At 39.6% G+C, this 22,773-nt stretch overlaps 1 protein-coding gene across 3 annotated transcripts in view; it reads right to left on the bottom strand.

Moving 5' to 3' along the window:
- SYT9 (synaptotagmin 9) overlaps positions 1–22,773 on the bottom strand; it is a 78,975-nt gene that overhangs the window by 40,403 nt on the left and 15,799 nt on the right. For all 3 annotated transcript variants that reach the window (XM_085224046.1, XM_085224047.1, XM_085224048.1), the window contains exons 2-3: positions 5,549–5,897; positions 2,252–2,798 (exon numbers count right to left, since the gene is read on the bottom strand). In XM_085224046.1, the coding sequence (XP_085080172.1) occupies positions 2,252–2,798; positions 5,549–5,897 (896 nt within the window). The remainder of the gene's footprint in view (positions 1–2,251; positions 2,799–5,548; positions 5,898–22,773) is intronic.

The raw sequence follows: 22,773 nt of genomic DNA, 5'->3' as shown, positions 1-22,773 counted from the left end.
TGATTGCGCGTTCAAGGTCCAAGTGAGTATAAACTGGAAACATTGAACTTGGTTGTGACACTTAATGCTGTTGAAAAACAGGTTTCATTTGGGGTGTCTGTGATTTGCTTTGTCAAATTCTTACTTTTCCCTTGTGATTGGATATGAAATTGCAGCAATGAAATTGCTCAGAGAAACCTATGAACTATGAAAAGAGATTTCATGGGTTTAGGGAGTTTAGTTCAAGGAGTGGGAGCTCAAGTGATTTTTTGTTCTATACCTTCTGGGGCTGTGAGGGACACAGAGTGGGCTTGGAAAGCACAAGCAATGAATAATTGGCTCAGAGGCCAAAAACTTTGTGTTCTTTGATCATGGGGCAGTTTTACTCGGCCCCTGGCCTGTTGTCCGTCCAGAGAACCATAGAACCATAGAATCACAAGGTTGGAAACAACCTGCAAGATCATCTAGTCCAACTGTCCTCCCACTACCATTGCTACCACAAGCTACTAAACCTCTTAGCTCTTAGCTTCTCATCCAGACGCCTCTTGAACACTACCAGGGTCAGTGACTCCACCACCTCCCTTGGCAGCCCATTCCAGTGTCTAACTACTCTCCGAGAGAACAAGTTTCTTGTTATGTCTACCCTAAACCTCCTCTGGTACAACTTGTGGCCATGTTCCTCGGGTCCCCTCCTCATCACAACCTCCCTTCCTGAAGTTGTAGAGTGCAATGACGTCTTCTCTGGGCCTCCTCTTCTCCAGACTAAGCAATCCCAGCTCCCACACACACTCCTCATAAGGCTTGTGCTTCAGACACCTCACCAGTGTCATTGCCCTTCTCTGGACACATTCCAGGGCCTCAATTATTAAAGCAGTAAGCTTTAATAGCAAAGTCAGGCTCAGCCTTATCTGACACCAATGTCCATGCCCCTGCCTGTTATCCTCAGGAGTGCGAGCTGCTAATGCTGCTGCTGATGTTCCCTCCTAGAGTAAAGAGGTTTATGTGGTGGGTGCACAGCACACCCCATATAAGGGTATGCAATGCTAAGTAAGAAAACTGTAAATACACTTAAAAGAGCAATATCTAATTTCAAAAAGACATTGCAAAGAACAACAACAAAGTAATTTAATCTACTCAACCTGTAATGTGGCATGCCAGCAGACCACAGAGACATGAGGTGAGAGTCTCCGTTCAGGAATGTAATTCTGTCAGGACATACTGAACTTTTAAACAGTTTCTTACCGTCAGGTGTGCATAGGCTTAAGTGCTTTCCTGAAGTGAAGTCTAAGAAATGTACACCTTGATCTTACTAATAATTACTTAATAATGTTGGGTTTGTTTGGCTCTAAATCATGCTTTCCATTTGAGTAGGGTTTGATGTTTCAAATGAAATATTTACTGACCCTTGGCATCAGCAGCTTTCCCTTTGTGCCTTTGTGGATTTCTGTAGAGCATCATTCTCGCTGAAGGTCTGCTCTCCTTAGGGTGTGCCTTATTAATTTCTATTTGCATTACTAAGAGGCTGGCTCATGCACTGAGAAGAATTTTTTTTTTTCCAGGAGTAATATTTGTGGTCTTGTATCTATTCCCAAGTGGGATTCCTTCATTGAACTTCAAGACATAATATAGACATATTTCACAAGTTTTCCATTTCCTTATATAAGTCATCTGTGCCAATCAAGGAATTAATCCAATCAATTACATTTTTTTTCTTTTATGGAATGTGTACTGAGGTATGGTTATAATTTACATTTTTTCTATCTCTCAGATTTTGGATTCTATCTCACTTTGTTTTGGACAGTGTTGTCTGAACTCAGCTTGCCTGGATTATAGATGAGCTGTTATCTCACTTTACATGAACGCACCCTTTAAAGCACTAAAGAATGCTACACGAGAAATCCTAAATCTGTAGTTCTGATACGTATTATGTAATTTGTGGGAAATAATGGAAAACAAAGAAAAACAAGCAAAGTAAGAAAAAGTGGTGTTTCCTTAGTTTTTAGATTAAGTGAGACTTAGAGGAAGGCATTCTATTATTCTATGACTTTTCTACTCTATTAGAAGAAAAACATAAGACATTCTTTAATATAGCCAAAGAATGAGAAATTAAGACTGAAATTGTACTGTCAGCTTCTGTGGATTAAGGTCAAATATCAAGAAAAATAGAGAATAGAATATATTCATTCATAAATTTATAAGTGAATTGTAGTTATAATCAAGTCAAGGAAATAAAATAAGAAACCAAGAATTAAAAAAAAAAGACTGTACTTACATTGGTGACATATTCAATATCCTTCCAAATATTACATTCCCTGGGAAAATCTGCCAATTCTAAAAAATTATCCACTACCACTTGGCCAATCAAGTCATGCCTGGAAAATCTGTCAAAGTCATAGACAGAGAAATGGAGCTTCCGTGCATTCAGATCATTGTATGGAACAGTAAATAAAAAAACTTCATCAAAAACTGGATTGAGGGTCTTTCTGTGCACTTTAGTCTGGTGTTTTGTTTTCCTATCGGGAAGTAGATATATCTTCACATACGGATCTGAAGTTCCAGAGAAGTCTTTTGCTGGCAGGTTGATGGCCTTGTGTATCTTCACTATCAGCTGCTCTAAATCACAGTCATATTTCAGAATGAAGTTCAGTTTTCCACATGCCTTGCTATTACTCCTCCGGCCATCATCTGTGTCCACAGATCTCTGTTTATAAAGCTCTGGCTTAATGCGGCCAATTCCAGTCAGTTGCTCCTGTTTCTGAACCTGCTGAATGTTGAAGTCGGGATTGGAGAGGTTGAGCTGTCTTCGGATTGAGTTATGCCTTAAGTGAAAACAAAAGAAATAGGTTGGGTTGACGATCATAAGAATCTGTGCACACAGCAAAGATCCTCTTTTCATTTAACATGTTTTCTTAATGTACATCGGCAGTGTCAGATTTTTACTTGCATAATGTTATAAAACATGATAATTAATTCTCTCAATCTAGTGGCATAAACTCTCCAAATTTGGCTGAAGAATGTAACAAACTCAAATTCATTGCCATTGCAAATCTACTGTATTACAGTCTATTGGCAGTAACTGCTATCAGTTACCATTTTCTGCAGAATCCTCTGGATTAATGCCTATGAAAATAGGTCATTACAGGCCAGATCCTATTACAACTGACATACCCACTGAGCTTGGTGATTTCTAGTGTTAAGATAAAGATGAACAAAGAAGATACTTCTTCACAGCTCTCCATTTCAGTGACTTATTGATCTCCACTACTACCTCATTGTTAAGTGAACTGTTCTGGCCTGAAATTATTTGCTGATCCTCCCATTAGTTGTTTCTTTTTGTTTTTCACTCACTCATGACTGATGTAATGAGCTCTGAAGTACTTAGGGTGCAAAGCTCCTTTAATTTCATTACTCCAAGGAGAGAAAGTTGTTTTATCTTCAGTCCAGTGAGATTTATTACCTGGATTCACTCTTTTATTGTGATTGAAATTTCCACTTCATGAGATAACAGAAATCAATCTGCAACCACTGCAGGGGTGAATCACTTTCAGGGATGTGAAAGCTGGATTAGGTAAAATCCTAATCTTATGAGTTGGATTCTACTTTATTGTCCTATTCATATGCAGCAATTGTTCAGTATATTGGAGTACCATGAATTGTGGTTGAATATAAAAGGATAAAGTGGAAAATGCTGACATAGGTTTAAGTTAAAACTATTTATATTGAATGTAATCAACAATAGTTACTTAGCTACTGCTGTTCTTTTATTCCTTCTAAATGTGTGTTTATGCATGTGCAAATCCCCTTATAAACTACCCTCATATTTTTTCTGTTGTATAATAAATACATAATTTTATAGGTATGCATATGTAATTGACATGAAAAAATATTATCAAGTCACAGAAGAAAATGTATGCTGTTCAACTGTAAGTTCCTCAGAGCAGTGGGAGGTGCAGAATATCTTTGGAGGAGTACAAAGGAGGGAATGCTTCCTTGCTGAAGTCTTAACAAGGAATTGTAGCAGAGGTAGGTGCCTAGTCTCTGTGGCCACACAGGAGAGTTATGCAAGGAAGGAGAGGAAGGAGCAGAGACAAAGATGAACAAACCAAGGGTGTGATACAATGAAGATGGGCCCCTTCTGTTTTCTGGAAGAGTCTTTTGAAGAAGACCTGGGCAAACATATGAGGTAATGAATGAGAATGTAATGAGCGATGCCTACTATCAACAAACAGAATAGTGAGGAGACCTGGGCAAGTCATTTCCTTGTGGGCATAGAGACAGACTAGGAACAGCTGGCAGAAGAACAAACTGCAGAAATTCACAGAAGTGAAGACGTGGCTTGTGCACTGAAGATGCTGAGGAGCGTTCTGTTACAGATTGGGATTGCGGCTGTTTCTTGTGAGATGACTATACTGTGGTGATACTGCGCATTTGTCATTTGACCAAATGTCAGAATTGCTAGCCTGATGTAGAAGAGTTCCTATATTTGACTCAATGATTTCACGATACCAAAGACACATATGAGAGTTCTTGGTTTTAGATGTTGGATATGAATCTTCTGTTATTAATGAATCTCATATCGTGCTTATTTCCTAGCACTTTGTAAACAGAGCAGCACCAGCCCTGTAGTTCTGGGGTATCAGTTTTGAGTCAGAATTCAGCCTTGCATGCGGTAGAGTGTAAACTGAGCATCTGTAATTACAGCTTTGACCTCCTCAGAGATTCCTACATCAAAATGAGCCCATTCTTAAACTAATCTAAAGAGAAAAAGCACTTGGAGGTTTTGGTTCACAGCATTAATGCTGTGTTGGGATCTTCTCCAATTCTGCAACATATGTTTTGCACTACTGGCAATTCCTGAACTGGCTGAGAGCTGCTGTCCTTTTACCCAGATGACCAGAAAAGAAGCTACTAGGAAACTCTTGGACGACAGCTGTACCTTCTCCAGCTAGACTTAGAAATTTATTGACTGGCTCTCTACACATTGATCCTTTCTCTTACTATGTGAAGCTTAATCCTTTTATCATCTGTGCACAAACAGTCACACCCTGCTTGTTTCCTGTTCCCTCCTGGGTTAATTCTCCTGTTCCTCTGGAGTCTTCATTGACTCTTGTTCAGTCACTTTCACCCCCACAGTTACAATTGTGGCTAAAATCTATGACTTTAAATCCTTTCTCTAACTCTTGCAAGTGTTTCATTAGCTTGCCCTACGTTTCTTCGTTAGCTGTTTTAAAAATTTTTGAGGAGACGTTACTGAGTGCTCAGCACTGCTAAGTGCAAATGGATATGCTTTACAAGCTAAACATAGGCTGTTATGGTGCTTTAAGGCACCCACTTCTCTGGCTGCTGACAGAGAGGCACAAATGAGGCAGTAGTTGACACAGTAGTGGAATATCATTGTGATCCTGTGCTTTTAATCTTGTGCACCTTGATAATTTTACATATTTTTTTAAAAAAAGAACATGACAAGTAATTATGAATTCGTAGTAGACCAGCATACCAGATAATCAAGCTGTAATTCTTTGGCTATATCCATATTCATTAATACTAGAGATAAATTGAAGTTACTGACCGAGTAGAAGAGGTTGGTTCAGTGATCTGACGATGCATTCGTGCATTGTGTGCACAGTTTTCCTTTGTCCCCACCTGAGCATCTAATGGAATATCAGGAGATGTGTGGCTGATCTTCATGGAGGACTCTGGGTAGGTTGTTGGCTGACCAAGATAATCCTCGCTGTAATCATGGTCATTGGTCTCTGTATCTGTGTAGTTCAGGGACTCTTGTTTCTCTTTGTTCCCAAATGGCAGGCCACGCTCTCGCCAAGGAATCCAGCAAAGCTTCCAGGACACGAACAGGGACACACCAAACAGAGCAAGACCACAGGCTGTGACAACTAAGGAAAGCAAGCTTATTGAGATATCTGCAAACAAGAACACATGTATGTCATGTTTAGTGCTTTTTGTTAGGAAGTCTGTATCTCTAAGACATAGAATAAGACAGAGAAGTAAATATCTCTAGATTGCAGGTCTTCAAAAATTAAATTCTGATTGGTGCAGCAATCACAAAATAGGAACATATTACATTTTCTATTCTTTAATTTTTTTTTTCCACTAAGAAAAGAACAAACTTGTTTTGAACTTCAGTGTAAAACTCATTTTGATAGAACTGAGTTTATATTTTCCTTTCAAACGCTAAGTGTATTGAAGGGCCTTTCTAAATATAAAAAAAGGCTGTCTACTTCATCACTCAGCTTTCTACTGGTGAAGAAGTAATACCTGCAATACATTTTTTTCCTTTTATTTTCCTTTTGAGTGGTGCAGTTTCCTCCATATTGTTTACCAATTCTTACTACCTTCTCTTCTAGAGACTGTTAGACACTTTCACAATCAAAAACATGTGCACATGCATACATGGATTTTTTTAGGTATTCAACTAAAGTATCTTGTGTTATTATTAGTTATTTTCCTCCTAATCCTAGACTCATTCTTATATTTGCAAATGATTATTGATTATGAATACATGTCCTGCTGTTCATCATTTAGTTTAGATACTAATATCTCTTCAAAACTGAGATTTTTAACTTTGAAGGCTCTTTACTCCGCTTCCAAACTTCTGGTATAAAAGGAGTGCAGAGATGACTCTCGAGTTGTTTTTCTCCACGTTCCTAGCATTATCCTACTCCATAATCACATGAACAGACTTAATTTACAACTAGGAGAGACTTTTCTGTTTTGTTTTGTTTTTAGTTGCATGTTAGGAAAATGACTCAGTGGAGCAGCTGCTTTTATGGCTACAGTGTTTTTGAAATTAGTTTCTCTGTGGATTACAGAATAGATCACACTTTAACCACAGTATGAATTCTGTTTTACAGCCTCAAATTATAAACAACCTTATCAAAGCCATTTTTCGTACTGCTTTATATATTTAGAATATCAGCCTGCATCTCTATAGGTAAGAGCTAGCCTAGATTTTAAAAGGGTGGCATGAGGTTGAAAGGTTGCTCTTAGCAGGACAATTATTTAAGTATGGCTACTCAGACAAAACAGCCTCAGTTAATTGGAACAAAGAATATTTTTTTAAGTGAAAAAGTCAGTAGACTCAGCCCCTGATGCGAGTCATTCTCACTAGCCAGACAGATTAAATTTCTGAGTGGAGAGTGACGCTCCAATTAGCTTCATGCAGGAGTTGTCCAGTTTATTTTGCACACTGAAAACCAATTTTAAATATTTTTAGCCAGAATTGTCTTTTCTGTCTTTCTCCCAGTATAAAGACAAAGTTCATTGGCAGTGGGGATAGCATAGCATCTACCTACAGTTACAGCAAAGGGTTTCAGAGCTAAAATTAATTAAAGAAATTCCTCCCATGCATAAAAGGCAATGTGGGAGAAAGTAGAACAATAGTTCCTGATATTTTTGGAATATTTACCAGTAAACAAGCCTGGCAGTGGAGGCAGAGACAACTTCTCCATATGATTAAAAGGCAGAGGAACTGGGATGCAGTAGTGAAGGAGGACTGAGATAGTATGCTGAAGAATACAAGATGTAAGGGGTCCATAACATCGCTTGGTTTTGCTAACTCAAAAGGAAGTCGCAAATAGCATCGCTTAGTTTAACCTTTTGCTAACTCAAGGGGAATTTATTGCTTAGAGGAATTTAGTGCTTAGAGGAATCTATTGTTTAGTTTAACCTTTTGCTTACTCAAGGGGAATTTATTGCTTAGTTTAACCTTTTGCTGGCCCAAGCATATTCTAAAAAAGGGAGCCTTCTCAAGTCAGTAGAAAGGGCCCCTAAGAAAGCAATAGAAAGGGAAGATAAGCAGGATAAGAAATTGCTGAGGCATGCAGGGCGGAAAAAGAGCTCAGAACTGGGACATGGCGAGACATGGTCTGACTTCATCCCGGAATGACCACCGAATGGGGAGGAAGACGTTGAGCCTTCATCCACTGGAAGCTAATGTGCATGCCCTAGGGAGGGGGACAGTATGTAAATGAATTCCCAGAGAAGTAATGAATATGTCAATAGGTCTTGGGTAATACTGCTGAATATGTATGGCTTGGCTTATAAATGTATCGAGATTCCACTCTCTGGTGTGCAAGCTAGGAGGAGTGATTCTCCTTGCTCCCAGCGCGTGGCGCAGTGCTGAAATAAATGTATCTGCTCTTATAACCTTACGTGGGTTAGAGAGTTTGATTCTGCAAATCAGGAACTTCAGAATAAAGTAATTTGTCTTAGATTCCCTGGAGGAAATACACTAGATGTCTGCAAAAAGGTTGCTTTTTCAAAGAACTAATTGGTGTAAATGATCCAGCATTGAAGGAAATGAAAAACTGGGAGCTATCAGAAGGAGACAAAAGATTACAAGGTGAGAACTGAACAAGAGACTGCTGAATGCTAAGTATGTGTGAAGGTGAGGAAAAATTTGAAAGTCAGATCAACAGTTCCCTACCTTGAGAATTATGTTAGCAGCAAACACAGCCATCTAGAGAACTGACATCATGAGTAAAAAAAAAACAATAGCAGCATAAACTACATTTCATTCAGAGAGTTTGAAAAGTTTTAATAATATGATTCCTCATTTAACAGAGTAACAGTGAGAACCCTCACCTCATGACTTCCAGAGAAGATGGCTAATAAAGTTTAGGTGACTTGCCAATATGCAGAATAAGAAGTGATAAATCCTCATCATCTTGGTTTTACTTCTGACTCTTTAGGTAGAAACCATGTTTTTTTGGTGTGGATGTTTTATTTCTGTCAGTGGAAGAAGGATGATCACATACCCATCTTAGTGCTATGAAAGAGAGTGGGACTGAAGGGCTCAAAACTATTACCTTTCACTGGCCACTAATTTTCAGCTATTACCCTCCTGGCTAGCAATTTGCAGTAGCAGGCCAAGTCCAGTTCAGATAGCTGAGGTCAGTGCAGTGTCAAGCAAAGAGGTTTTTTCCTGTATTCTGGAGTTGCTTTTACACGTAAATTCTTCACAGACACTCATAAGTAGGGAAAAAGGGATTCAAAATGTAAACATATATATACATATATAAATATATTTGTTTCGTAGTAACAGCATTTGTGGGACAACCAGGGGATCGGGCTTAGCCAGAATGGGTTCATGAAAGGCATGTCCTGCTTGACCAACCCGATCTCCTATGATCAAGGGATCCATCTGACAGATGAGGGAAAGGCAGTTGATGTAGTCTATGTAGACTTCAGCAAAGCCTTTGACACTGTCTCCTACTGTATTCTCCAGGAGAGGCTGGCAGCCTGTGGCTTGGATAGGTACTGTGTAAAGAACTGATTGGATGGTTGGGCCCAGAGAGTGGTGATGAATGGAGTTAAATCCAGCTGGTTACCAGTCACAAGTGGTGTTCCCCAGGGGTCGTTATTAGGGCATGTCTTATTGAATATCTTTATTGATGACCTGGATGAGGGCATTGAGTGCACCCTCAGTAAGTTTGCAGATGACACCAAGTTGGCTGCAAAGTGTTGATCTGCCTGGGAGTAGCAAGGCCCTACAAAGCAAGCTGGATAGGCTGGATAGCTGGGCTGAGGCCAGTGGGGTGAAAATCAACAAGAACAAGTGCTGAGACCTGCACTTTGGCCACAACAACCCCAGGCAATGCTACAGGCTTGGAACAGAATGGCTGGAAGACCGTGTAGAGGAAATGGACCTGGGGCTATCAATCAGTGCTCAGCTGAACATGAGCCAGCAATGTGCCCAGGTGGCCAAGAAGGCCAATGGCATCCTGGCTTGCATCAGAAACAGTGCTGGCAGCAGGAGCAGGGAAGTGATTATCCCTCTGTACTCAGCATTGGCGAGGCTGCACCTTGAGTACTGTGTCCAGTTTTGGGCCCCTCACTATAAGAAAGACACGGAGGCCCTAGAGCATGTTCACAGAAGGGCAACTAAGGTGGTGAGAGGTCTGGAGCACAAGTCTTATGAGGAGCAGCTGAGGGAACTGGGATTATTTATTCTGGAGCAGAGGAGGCTCTGGGGAGACCTTATAGCTCTCTACAAATTCCTGGAAGGAGGTTCTGGTGAGGTGGGAGTCAGCGTCTTCCCATGTGACTTGCAATAGGACTAGAGGGAATGGCCTCAAGTTGTGCCAGGGGAGACTCGTTTGGATGTTTGGGAATACTTCTTCTCCGAAAGAGTGGTCAGGCACTGGAATGGGCTGCACAGAGATATGGTGGTATCACCGTCCCTGGAGGTGTTCAAGAAACATTTAGATGTTCTACTGAGGGACGTGGTTTAGTGGGAAATATTGGTAATAGGTGGACGGTTGGACTGGATGATCTTGGAGGTCTTTTCCAACCTTGGTGATTCTATGATTCTGTGATTCTGTGACATAAACATTTTAGCTTTGATTATTAAGAAATGCTCTTATGTAAGCAGAATATTTTGTCTGTAATTCAGGTAAGTGACTTCATATTGAGATGATTTATTAAGAGCAATCAAAATAACATGTGAGCACAACACTCAAAAGTATTGAATAAATGATGAATAAAACTGATCAGTTTCTATGATAATATTTAACTTTCTTCCTCCTACGTTAAATTTGTTCTGTAAAATTTCTTCTTGCTTGCCTGCACATCTATTTCCTCAAAAAAGATCTGGACTGCATTAATGCAAAATTCCTTGGCAATTTAGCTGACATATCACAATCATAGAATCATAGAATCATAGAATGGCCTGGGTTGAAAAGGACCACAATGATCATCAAGTTCCAACCCCCCTGCTATGTGCAGGGCTGCCAACCACCAGACCAGGCTGCCCAGAGCTACATCCAGCCCAGCCTTGAATGCCTACAGGGATGGGGCATCCATAACCTCTCGGGCAACCTGTTCCAGTGTGTCACCACCCTCTGTGTTAAAAACTTCCTCCTAATATCTAACCTAAACCTCCCGTCTCAGTTTAAAACCATTCCCCCTTGTCCTATCACTATCCATCCTTGTAAACAGCTGTTCCCCCTGTTTATATGCTCCCTTCAAGTACTGGAAGGGAGCATATAAACATGTATAAGCATATAATCTGGAGGCCCCTCCAGATGGGGCCTCACAAGAGCTGAGTAGAGGAGGACAATCACCTCCCTCTCCCTGCTGGCCACCCCTTTTTTAATTCAGCCCAGAGCACAGTTGGCCTTCTGGGATGCAAGCGCACACTGCCGGCTCATGTCCAGCTTCTTGTCCACCAGGACCCTCAAGTCCTTCTCCAGTAGGACTGCTCTCAAGGGCTTCTTCTCCCAGTTTGTATAAACACCTGGAATTTGCCCCGGCCCAAGTGCAACACCTTGCACTTGGCTTTATTGAACCTCATTAGGTTTTCATGGGCCTATGCATGGCTTCCCTTCCTTCCAATGTATCGTCTGCAACGCTCAGTTTGCTGTTGTCTGCAAAAATGTCTTTACTGATCTAAGAGCTGGCCAAGTGAGCTGCAAGTTAGCATTCCAGAGATTCTTAGAATTGAGAGGAGTCATGTCTTCAAGGACTTGCATTTTTCTTTCTGACATTTTATGGCTGTATCTATCTAGGAATTATATACATTATGTTCTTCTTGTGACAATGAACACTTCCATTTTTTAAGAAATAAAAATACAAATAAAACAAAATAATAAAAGTTGTCATGACAACGTAGTTGCATGAATAAAGGAGTGTACCCAAACTACACACTGGGTTATAGAAATGAGTATTGAAGGTCTGATGTCAGTACATACCGAAGTTTTTATACTGGTTGTACTGTAGTTGACTGCAGAGATAAATTCAAAGCTTTACAACCACTGATCTAAATACTTCTTCAATGTTACAATATCTAAAAAAATAAAAAAAAATCAGGAAAATCAAAACAATGCATTTCAACATTAATTTACTACCCTATCAGTGAAGTAACCACAGGCATGCTGCTCTTTGAATCTGAGGCGTCAGACTGAGTTCACAGAGGTGATGTAAATTGCTGCTAGTGACTGCTGAAAATGAACGTATTAAATGCTCTTAAATTTCTGAAGTAAAATTGTACAGAACTATACCTGGAGAAATGTGGCCACATCAAAGGGTTAAAGGGGGACACTGAATAAATCAATGGATGTGAAAGGTGAGATGTTACTGAGAACTTGTTAGACTTGGAGAGAAAACAAATCTTTAGTGGGCAACGGATGGGGGACAAAAGACAAAGATAACAGCTACATATCATCTTATGTATTGTTATCTTCCAACTTGGCAAATCACTTGTACTTTCCTGTCAGCAATACCCATAGCTGTTTATTCTGGAAAAAAAAAAACAACAAACAGATTATGATGATATATAAATGACAAAGAGCCACATCAATAACTAACTCATTAAGACTAGAAATTCTGGCAGCTGCCAAGGTTAAGATGCTCTAGCTTTTAAGGAAAAAAAAAGCTTATTTTTGCCCTCACATCTGTACGTAATAAGAGAGACATTTCTTAATTAACACATTTCTTCAGAAAGGACTGTTCAGTCAGAATTTAATTTGTTTTTCATTCATTTTGACATGAAGGGTCAAGATACAAACATTGTAGTATTTCAGGGTTTTAATGCTGGTAGTAACTTAACTGAACACTTTAGCTTTGCATGTATCTAGAGGTTTTAAAAGCTGCAAGAAACATCACAGTACATTTAACATCTAAGTAAAGCAGGAAGTGATTTTATTTTAGATGTTTAAGAAATCTTTTGCACAGAGACTTTTTGCGCAAGAAAGGAAGCATCCACTTTTGAGCTCCAGAGAATCTCTGGTTAGCAAAAGTATTGGAAACTCTTATATATCATACAAAAAGTCACTTATTGCAATGACTGCTTGTTCAAATCTATTTACCACTATCAATCACTGTGAAAAAAAATGTATTATTTTAATGTACCTAAAAAAAAATGTTCAGTATTTAAGAAATTAGCACATAATATCTTAAAAGGGAATTCATTACAGTGACCCCAGGCATACAGAAAGAAATCCTCTGTGCACCTTGAATTGCCTGAGTTTGACTAGCAGCTAGATGCAAGCTTAGTGTACTCCCAGGATTGGGATTATTCCAGAATAAGTGATTAAGATAAGGTGTCTTCTAACACCTTTCTTGTCAAAATCTTCATTCTTTGATGCAAAATGCATTCATCATTACTGTTAATTAGCTGGCAACATCAACTGATTTCAAATATCATACAAATATGGAAAGTAATACAACTCTAGATACTTAAGAGAAAAATGTAATTTAAAAGAATCTTGAGAGAAATATGTAAGCTACTGTTTTTCAGATTTTGTGTCTTAACAGATAAGTGACGTTGTATCTGAGACATTCATTCCTTCTGTGTTGCTGTGTGGGCACGTAATTCTTACTCTCTGAAAGCTACATTTACACACATGAGTTTTTGGCCCATGATATGCAACATTGCAGATGTTTCTGTTGGTGATAATGTTCTAGTATGCATTTTTTTTCCCTGAAGAGACATTTTTAAAGCCAACACTTGGATAACACCAAGACCCATTTGTTTTAGTAAGGGAAAAAATATTTTTTTGTATGTTTACAGACATCTTCCTGGTAGTTCTAAGTTTATCGTACACAACCAGAATAAATTCTTTCTAATAGACAGCTGCAAAATAAAATGGAAACAGGTTAAATTCCATTCTGAGTATCAGCTATAGCTGTGTTCTTGCTTCTTTCCACACTTGAATGGGTAAACTCCCTGAGACTAGGTCAGCTCATCCAATTTCCTTCAAGAAGAAACTGTTGCTTCAACTGACTGTTTTCTGACTCTTTAAACAGTATAAATCCTGTAGGGATTTCATTGATAGTGACCACTTCAAGCATTTTAATGATAATACAAAAATATAGTGCAGACTGTGAATATGCGTGCACTCTGTATTTGCTCCAGGTCTCAGCTCAAGAAACCTCCTTACTCACCACTGCTGTGTCTGGATTAATTCTGTTAGTCTGCGTGGGACATGCCTTAGCTGTGAGATGTGGACCAGCTGCTGAGATACAGTAAGGAACTGCTTTTTAGATGCTTACCAGTTGGGTTGTTGCTGTCTGACTCATACTACAGCTCAATTGTATGGAAGATGGGGAGACCATCACCATTTAACACAGAATGGTATTTTAAGGTAACATTGTTAATACATAACAAATCAGATGAAAAGAGGAGTACTTCAGCTCAGATAAAGTTCTGGTAGTTGTTACTTCCCAGATGGAACCTGTGTTTCACTTCTACTGCTCCTTCTTATTTCCATTGGTAAATGAATCAGGATTGCATAAATGTTAGCCACCAACTTGACTCCACAATGATAGGGAAGGAAAGCACTAATGCTTTCCCAGATGAGATGCATTTTAACATTTTTATTTTTTTACTGTCCCTACTTCTTAACTGTTATCCTTTAGCTTCCTGTTACAGTGTCCCATTGTTCTCTCCACACTGCCTGTGAGAAAGAGCTCAGATGTATCTAATCTGGTTGCTGTTCCATGGGCATGCATGTTCACTGCCTCTCCTGAACTCAGCATCCTTTCCCCCTGAAAAAACCGTTTGCAGTTACTGTGATTACTAGTTAATTTGCAGTTAGCATGAATTGAAGAAGAGATGTTTTGCTTTTTTCTTTGTTAGTTTGATCCTTCTGAAGGCACCACTGGCCCCACAATTCTGGTTACTTGAGTTCTCTTAGATTCCTGAAGCTTGATTAAGCTCTGTAAGAACAGAACACACTGCTCTTTGAAAACAGTGTGTGCAGAGAACAAGAAAAATCTCACTGAAATGCCCCTGTTCCAGACCTTTGCCTGGAATTCCCAGACACTTCAGAGCTTTGCCATAGTAAGCTTTCTGGAGGACAATTATAACTATCTTTATTTTGGCACTCAGAACCAAATATACTGGATATAATCTTTAATAACCAGCATGCCAGTAAAAGAGCTCTTGATTTTTTAAAGCTAATTCTTGTTTTCAACAACAGATTCTTAGCCTAAAAAAGAAAACAATTCACTCATTAAACATTGAGGTGATCTTCTCATACACCTGTTTCTATCAAATAGTATCAAAACATGTTACATAGGCATTCTTCTTCTAAGAAAAATCTACAACTAGGCAATGGTCCTAAGTTTCTTTATTAGGTAATTGTAGGAGCTTGAAAGATGCTAATGTCAGGAAAAGATAAAATGAATTTGATAGTCATCCCAGTCAAAGAGAAACTATACCGTGATAATCATATATTTCCCCCCCAAAAAAGAAATCTTTAATCCTCCTAGGAACAAAAATAGAAAAGAAAAAGAGAGATTTTGACAAGAGAGATTTTGACATTAACTAGAGAAGCTGGAATTGTATATGTCATTTACTCAAGAAGTAATTTCTATATTCTAGTTTTCTTAAAAAAAAAAAAAAGTGAGAATAATATAATATAAATGAGACTAAGAACTGGAATAAGTTTGCAATTTATTAACTTCTTGGCTGTCCTCTGAATGTACTCTGAATGCTCCCCTCAAGTCATACGTGTACATTTTATGAAATGTCCCTTATTAGAAAAGACAGAATAAATTGAAATAAGTAATTGAATTTCTTTCTGCTTGTGGAATTCACACAGTTGTATTAAATGTCCTTATGAATTAAAATTATTAAATTGGCAATTTTAATGGAAAATTTCTTCAGATCTTAGATTATCTTAGGTGAAAAAGAAAATGTCAGCTGTCTGCCTTTAAATAGTGTTGTCATTGTTTAAGAAAATCAAAGAACGCTCTTGAAATTTGCTAGAAAACATTAAAATTTTGCATGCACTCTCTACAAGCATCCAAACATACACAGTTGAAGCCACTGGGAGTAAATCTGAATCTGGCAAATGTTAATGGAATGTAAACAGACCAAAAATGTGTTTGAAAACCCTAATGGTTCTTTGAAGAATTGCTTGTAATGTTTTTCTATCCACATTACCAAGTAGCTGGTAGCACAAAGCTGTTAAATTATCAGTGGTTAAACTGTTTATCACTAAGCAGCTTTTTTCATCCTTCCATAAATATAAACGTTATTGAAATTTTTACATTTCAATATGTGGCATATTGCCACTGCATGCATTTTTACAAATGGACAAGAGAAACCAATATGCAGCACAGTTTTTCAAGGTGAAGTTGGGTGAATCAGTTAAAAAGTTACAGACGGAATTGGGATCTTCTGATTTTTAGTCTATCGACCTTTCCAGCTGCTTCTGTAAAGCAGCCTGCAGCTAGGTAGAAAGAGATGCACAGTTTAGTGATGTTGCTTAGTGCAAAAGGGGGATTATGACCAGTAAGCAGGTGATACATCTTTTCCAAATAATCTAGTTATAAATTAGTTAAATAATTGAGTTCTGGGGAAGCTGTTATCTCTGCAAATGCACCTGCCTTCTATTAGACAGTAGACGTATTGCCACTGCATGTAGAGTGCGACTGACAAAACGAACAGGTTTTGAAGAACAGAAGTGGTACTAACAGCTGAGAAGCTGTGTCATGATACTCTGGAACACTGCAGACTGGAGGATTGCTTATTGTAAATTCTTAAGTTGAAAAGCAAAAGATACTAGTAATCCTAAGAAGCCTGAAAAACAGCACAAAGCAGTTAGTATCAATGTCTATAATGACGTTAAAACAAACAAACAAAACAATAACAAAACAAACAAAAAAACAGAAGTTTTAATAAATGCAGTAATGTTAGAAGATCCAGGCAGAAAATCTAAACACTATTCATCTTTACTCTTATATTATTCTGATAGTAAAGATTTATAGTGGATTCATACTCTGTGTAATAAACCCCAACTACTCGGGGCACATAATATGTACGTGGAACTGCTACTGAATTTAATTGCCTCTTTTAACTTAGAATTTTGTAAATGTCAATGTTGCTATGCATTCTTCTAAAGCAAAATCTGAAGTAATGTTTTCTTATCAAAAGTCCATTTTACATAACAACTTTAATCTGATAATTGAATGGAAAATATCAAAATAATTAACTAAAATAAATGCAAGCTCCAAGATAAGCCAGAAATCCACCTATGGTATTTAGGCTTGTCTTCTCACTTGCACTAAGTGAAAGTCATACAAATAAGTTCCTGCATTATGATAGAACATATTTCTAATACTTTATGTACTTCTAGTGGCAATATTCATCATATCCAAACTCTTGCAGAGATTTTTAACTGGTGCTCACAGCAAAGAGAATCTAATGGATTTGCATTTTCATTAATTAAGTGAATTTAGCTAGATTTGTATCTTTTCCCCTAAAATTATTTCCTCCAGAAAAGTTAGAACAGCTAGTTCCTTAAATATGAGGAACTAAATAGTACCCTCTGCTTAACTAAATACAACAGAAAAGCTTATATGGTGAGCTGTTCTTTGAACTACCCTACTAAGAAATGAAGGGAGCAAGTGCAGTCAGTCTAAACCTCAAAATCAGACCAACATGCAAACCTCTAGTAGTATCAGGAGGCAGTATAGCTCCCCATTCCTGGGAAGGAAAATTTTGCATGCTCCTGTCCGTAAGAAGGGCTTCAAGTTTGCTGTCCTTGAATGCTTCTCGGCAAAAGTCTTCCTTTTATTGAGGTTTCTAGACAGACCATGTTAATTCTGGAGCTTGGGATATCAAAATAAAAAATATTGCCAGGCAAAGCTCGTAGATGAATTCATGTGTGCAGTTCAGTGCACACCACAGAATTTCATCTTTTGACCTTGGATGTGCAGAGGTAATACATATCTTTCAAGGACTGCTATCAATTTCATATGGAGAAAACAATCATCCCTTCATTGGACGGCTACGAGCTCTTCAGAAGGGATAGACGAGGAAAGAGGGGGGGGGTGGTGTGGCCCTTTATATTATCGGAATGACAGAGTTGAGTGTCTATGGGTAAGTATTAGGGAAACACCTGTAGGGATGACATCTTGATGGGAGTCTGTTATAGATGAAGGATGAAGAGTTGGACGAGGCATTTTATGAGCAGCTCGCGGAAATCACGCAATGTTCTCATGGGAAACTTCAACTTCCCTGATATATGTTGGAAATACAATACGGCACAGACGAAGCAATCCAGGAGGTTTCTAGATAAGTTCCTTATGCAACTGATAAGAGAGCCTACCAAGGGTGGTGCCCTGCTAGACCTGGTCTTCACTAACAGAGAAGGACTGGTGGGAGATGTGAAGGTTGAGGACTGTTTTGGGCAGAGCAACCGTGGAATTGTAGAATTCTCTATTCTTGGAGATGTCAAAAGAGCAAAACTACTATCTTGAACTTCCAGAGGGTGGACTTTTACCTGTTCAGGACGCTTGTAGCACAGCTCCCTTGGGAGTCGCTTCTTAAGGGTAAAGGGGTCCAGGAAGCCTGGACACTCCTCAAGATGGAAATCTTAAAGGCACAAGAACAGTCTTTCTCTGAACGCCATAAGGCAAGCCATAGGGTAAAGATGACCAGGAACTACTGTTGAGACTCCGGAAGAAAAAGAGTGTCTGTGTCCTCTGGAAGAAGGGACAAGCTACCTGGGGAAATTACAAGGAATTTGCTAAGGTATGCAGGGAGGAAGTTAGGAAGGCAAAAGCCCAGCTTGAATTCAGATTGACCACTGCAGAAAAAGAGAATAAAAAATTCTTTTATAAATATATCAACAGTAAAAGGAGAATTTTCATCCTATACTTGATGCAGCAGGGAATGTGGCCACTGAGGATAAGGAGAAGGCTGAGGTCCTCAAACGCCTTCTTTACATCTGCCATTAATAGCCAGACCAGTTATCCTCCAGGTATTTTATGCTCTGATCTGGAAGTCAGGGATGCAACGCAGAATACACCCCAGCGATTCAGGTGGAGACAGTTAGAGAGCTCCTCCTCCATCTCGATTGTCACAAGTCCATGGGACCGGACGGATTTCATCCTAGGGTGCTGAGGGAGCTGGCGGGGTGATTGCCGAGCCACTCTCAGCCATCTATAAGCGCTCCTGGTTAACTGGAGAGGTCCCAGAAGACTGGAGGCTTGCTGATGTGACTCGCATCTAAGAGAAGGGCCGTAAGGAGGATCTGGGGAACTACAGGCCTGTCAGCCTGACCTCGGTACCGGGAAAAGCCATGGAGCAAATCATCTTGGGTGAGATCACACGGCACGTGCATGGCATCCAGGGGGTCAGACTCAGACAGCACGGATTCATGAAAGGCAAGTTGTGCTTGACCAACCTCATCTCCTTCTACGACTGGGTGACAAGACTGGTAGATGAGGGAAAGCTGTTGATGTAGTCTACCTAGACTTCAGCAAAGCCTTTGACACGGTCTCTCACAGTATTCTTCTAGGGAAACTGGCTGCCTGTGGCCTGGACAGGTATACTCTTCTTTGGGTAAGAAACTGGCTAGAGGGCCATGCCCAACAGGTAGTGGTTAATGGAGTTAATGGGTCCTGCTGGTGACCCGTTTGAAGTAGTATCCCCCAGGGGTCAGTACTGGGGCCTATCTTGTTTAATATCTTTATTGATGACCTAGATGCGGGAATTGAGTGTACCTTCAGTAAGTTTGCAGATCACACCAAGCTGGGAGATGGTGTTGATCTTCCTGAGGGTAGAGAGGCCCTTCAGAGGGATCTAGATAAGCTGGATCACTGGGCTGAGGTGAATGGGATGAGGTTCCACAAGGCCAAGGGTTGAGTCCTGCACTTTGGCCACAACAACCCCATGTAGCGCAAAGGCTTGGGGATGAGTATCTGGATGACTGTGCAGAGGAAAGGGACCTGGGGGTGTTGGTTGATGCTTGGCTGAACATGAGGCAACAGTGTGCCCAGGTAGCCAAGAGGGTCAACAGCATCCTGGCCTGCATTAGAAATGGTGTGGCCAGCAGGAGCAGGGATGTAATCACATCCCTGTACTCAGCACTGGTGAGGTCACATCTCGAGCACTGTGTTCAGTTTTGGGCCCTTCACTGCAAGAAAGATATTGAAGCCCTGGAACGTGTCCAGAGAAGGGCAACGAAACTGGTGTGAGGGGTCTGGAGCACAAGTCTTATGAGGAGTGTATGAGGGAGCTGGGATTGTTTAGTCTGGAAAAGAGGAGGCTCAGGGGAGACCTCATTGCACTCTACTTCCTGAAGGGAGGTTGTGATGAGGAGGGGTTTGGCCTCTTGTCCCAGGTAACAGACAGGACCTGAGGAAATGGCCACAAGGTGTACCAGAGGAAATTTAGGTTAGACATGAGGAAAAACTTTTTCTCTCAGAGAGTGGTCAGGCACTGGAATGGGTTGCCAAGGGAGGTGGTGGAGTCGCCGTCCCTGGCAGTGTTCAAGAGGCACCTGGATGAGGAGATATCCAGGTTTAGTTTGTGGTAGCAATGGTAATGAGAAGATGGTTGGACTAGATGATCTTACTGGTCATTTCCAACCGTGTGTTTCTGTGATTCTATGATTCTATACAGATAGAATGAATAACTCGTTTCTGCATCCTTAGCCCTGGTCTTCCTAAATAATATAGGATTGCCCACATAAGCAATTTAGTATTCAAGTGAGAAGGGAGAAGGATTCTTTTTGGTGCAGACATGCCTTGTGTATACCTGGAGTCTGGCAGCACTCGCTTGAATGAGACACAGAGCTGAGGGGTGACCAGCTACTTCAAGTAGCTGGTCCTCCTTGTGAGGCCAAGGCTGCAGCCAGGCTCCTGCTATAGCCTTGGGGGTGCAGGTTCCTCCTGAAGCTCACACTGATGTGTGCCATCGTCTGGCAGCCAGCCCAAATTTTACAGCTAGTAATGGCACCATGGGGATGCTCAGTCCTATAACCATAGTGCACAGCATGTCCAACTCCTCACTTGGGGCCACGCAAGCTGGTAATGGAGATTTATCTGTAGTATCTTTTAAGTTACTCTCCCGGAAGTCAGTGAGGTTTTCCATACAGAAGAACTATAGGTTTCAACATGAGTTATGTTAAAATCCTCCTATTTTTCTGCTCTGAAAAGGCCCAAACCACCTCACTAAAAGATTGCCTTATTTTGAATTGTATTTTTCTAAGCAATTAATTCCCCACTTCTGATATCCAAATAACAAAATAATAATGCTTTATACACTTTAGAATAAATACACTATAGCAATTACAGTTAATTGCATGAGTTTCTCAGTGAGGCCTAGGATAAAACAGAGGTGACAAGAAATTTAGCAGACTGTACTTTCAGTGCCAAAATCAATTAAGACATTCCAAATCCTGTAAACATTAATAGTAATTAGTAAGCTGCTTGCTATTGTATGTCTTAGATTGATGTCCAGCATGTACAGCCTTGTGTTTAACTACAGTGAATACTTACTAGCAAGTATTTTACAGAGACTGTATAGCATGTGTTTGAAGAGAGGGAATAAAATATCTATATGTATATATATGCTGCTGCTGCTGCAAGGGGCTCAAGACTATTTAGACCAGCCCCTGGATGTCATCTACAGCATAAATACTTAATAATAATTACTGGGCAATGCAAACTAAAACCAAATAAGGCTGAATGTGAAGCAGTGTTCATAGCATTATTATTCATTTTGGCTCACTATTACATGATGTTAGTAGCAGGGGATTACAAATCCCTTCAGGGGTTATTCTGCAGTGGAATACCACCAGTTGCATAGTATCTTTCTTCTGAAACATTATTTCTAATGTATTAGGTTCATTCAAGCAATAAATAAGAAAAAGAGTATAAATAACATAACCACAGAGAGCAATAATGATCATGGCATACAGAATAGCCTTCTTAAAGACTAGTTCAATTACAACCTTTCTCCAGTAGCCAGATGCCTTAATATACCCTCTGTGTTAACTGCCAGTATCTCCAGGTAGATGTACAGAAAGAAATGGGATGTAGAGAAGGAACCATCAGTTTTGCAACATTGTCCTCTCAAAACCACGGCAAAGGGGAATCTGTACGTGGGGCAGTGACTTCTCTCGGCACTCTCAGAATTACACACTGTGAAGAAGAAAATGCTGTTAGCAGCCCAACATGCCCCAAAATCATCATCCATAGCAGTGGGATATTTAAGAAAACAGTGTGGAAACACTAAGCTGCTGTTTCCATGTCTTCTCTCTTTTCTCAGGCATTGATCTGCTGGATTGCTCTTAGACCTGGGGATTTCCTTGGTTTTTGAAGAACTCCAAGAATTCTGTTTCTTCTGAATGGGAAAATTAAATGGATATAACAGAGGAAACTGATGATAAATTTCTAGGCACTGTTTTTTTTCCATCTTCTGGTCTCTACATTTTTTATCCTTGCCCAGAAAAAAACCAAGAACACAACTAGCAAATAGCAATAGAAGTTTCTTCTCAGCTCCCCAGAGACAATTACAGTCCAATTTCCTTGTTATCTTCAATGCTGATGATAAGATTTGCTAATTTTTCACAACTTCAGCTGAATGATATTGGGACAAGCTTCATTAATACTTGGTCCTTATTTATCGTTCAACATTCCTAAGTAGATTAGGTATCCATCAATTTCAAATACTTATATTGGTCCCATACAGCGAAAAAAATAATGAAACCAAAATTTAAGGAACATCACACTTCCTGAGCTTTAATTATATTATGAAAAAAAAAAAAAAAAAAAAAGTACATAAAACTGTGCTATATTAACATTATTTTAAGTTTCTTTAGAATCAAGTTCTTGTATATATCCTTCTCTCTGGAGGTATCTGTGATCCTATTTCCTTTAAATTAACAATTTAAATTCTCACCCTTGGATAGACATTTAGCAACCTATTTTTGCCTTACTATGTTCACAAAGATTACCTTTCTCACTGTAGATTTCTAATTTCTCCTAACAGTGCATGGCATTGAAGGGAAAAGTTGATCACATTCTCGTATTTTA

This window comes from Meleagris gallopavo, chromosome 5 (assembly GCF_905368555.1).
Source record: "Meleagris gallopavo chromosome 5, MGAL_WU_HG_1.1, whole genome shotgun sequence".
In the NCBI taxonomy this organism is placed as follows: Eukaryota; Metazoa; Chordata; class Aves; order Galliformes; family Phasianidae; genus Meleagris; species Meleagris gallopavo.
The sequence above is the reverse complement of the archived record's forward strand: the minus strand, read 5'-3'. Positions and strand labels throughout refer to the sequence as shown.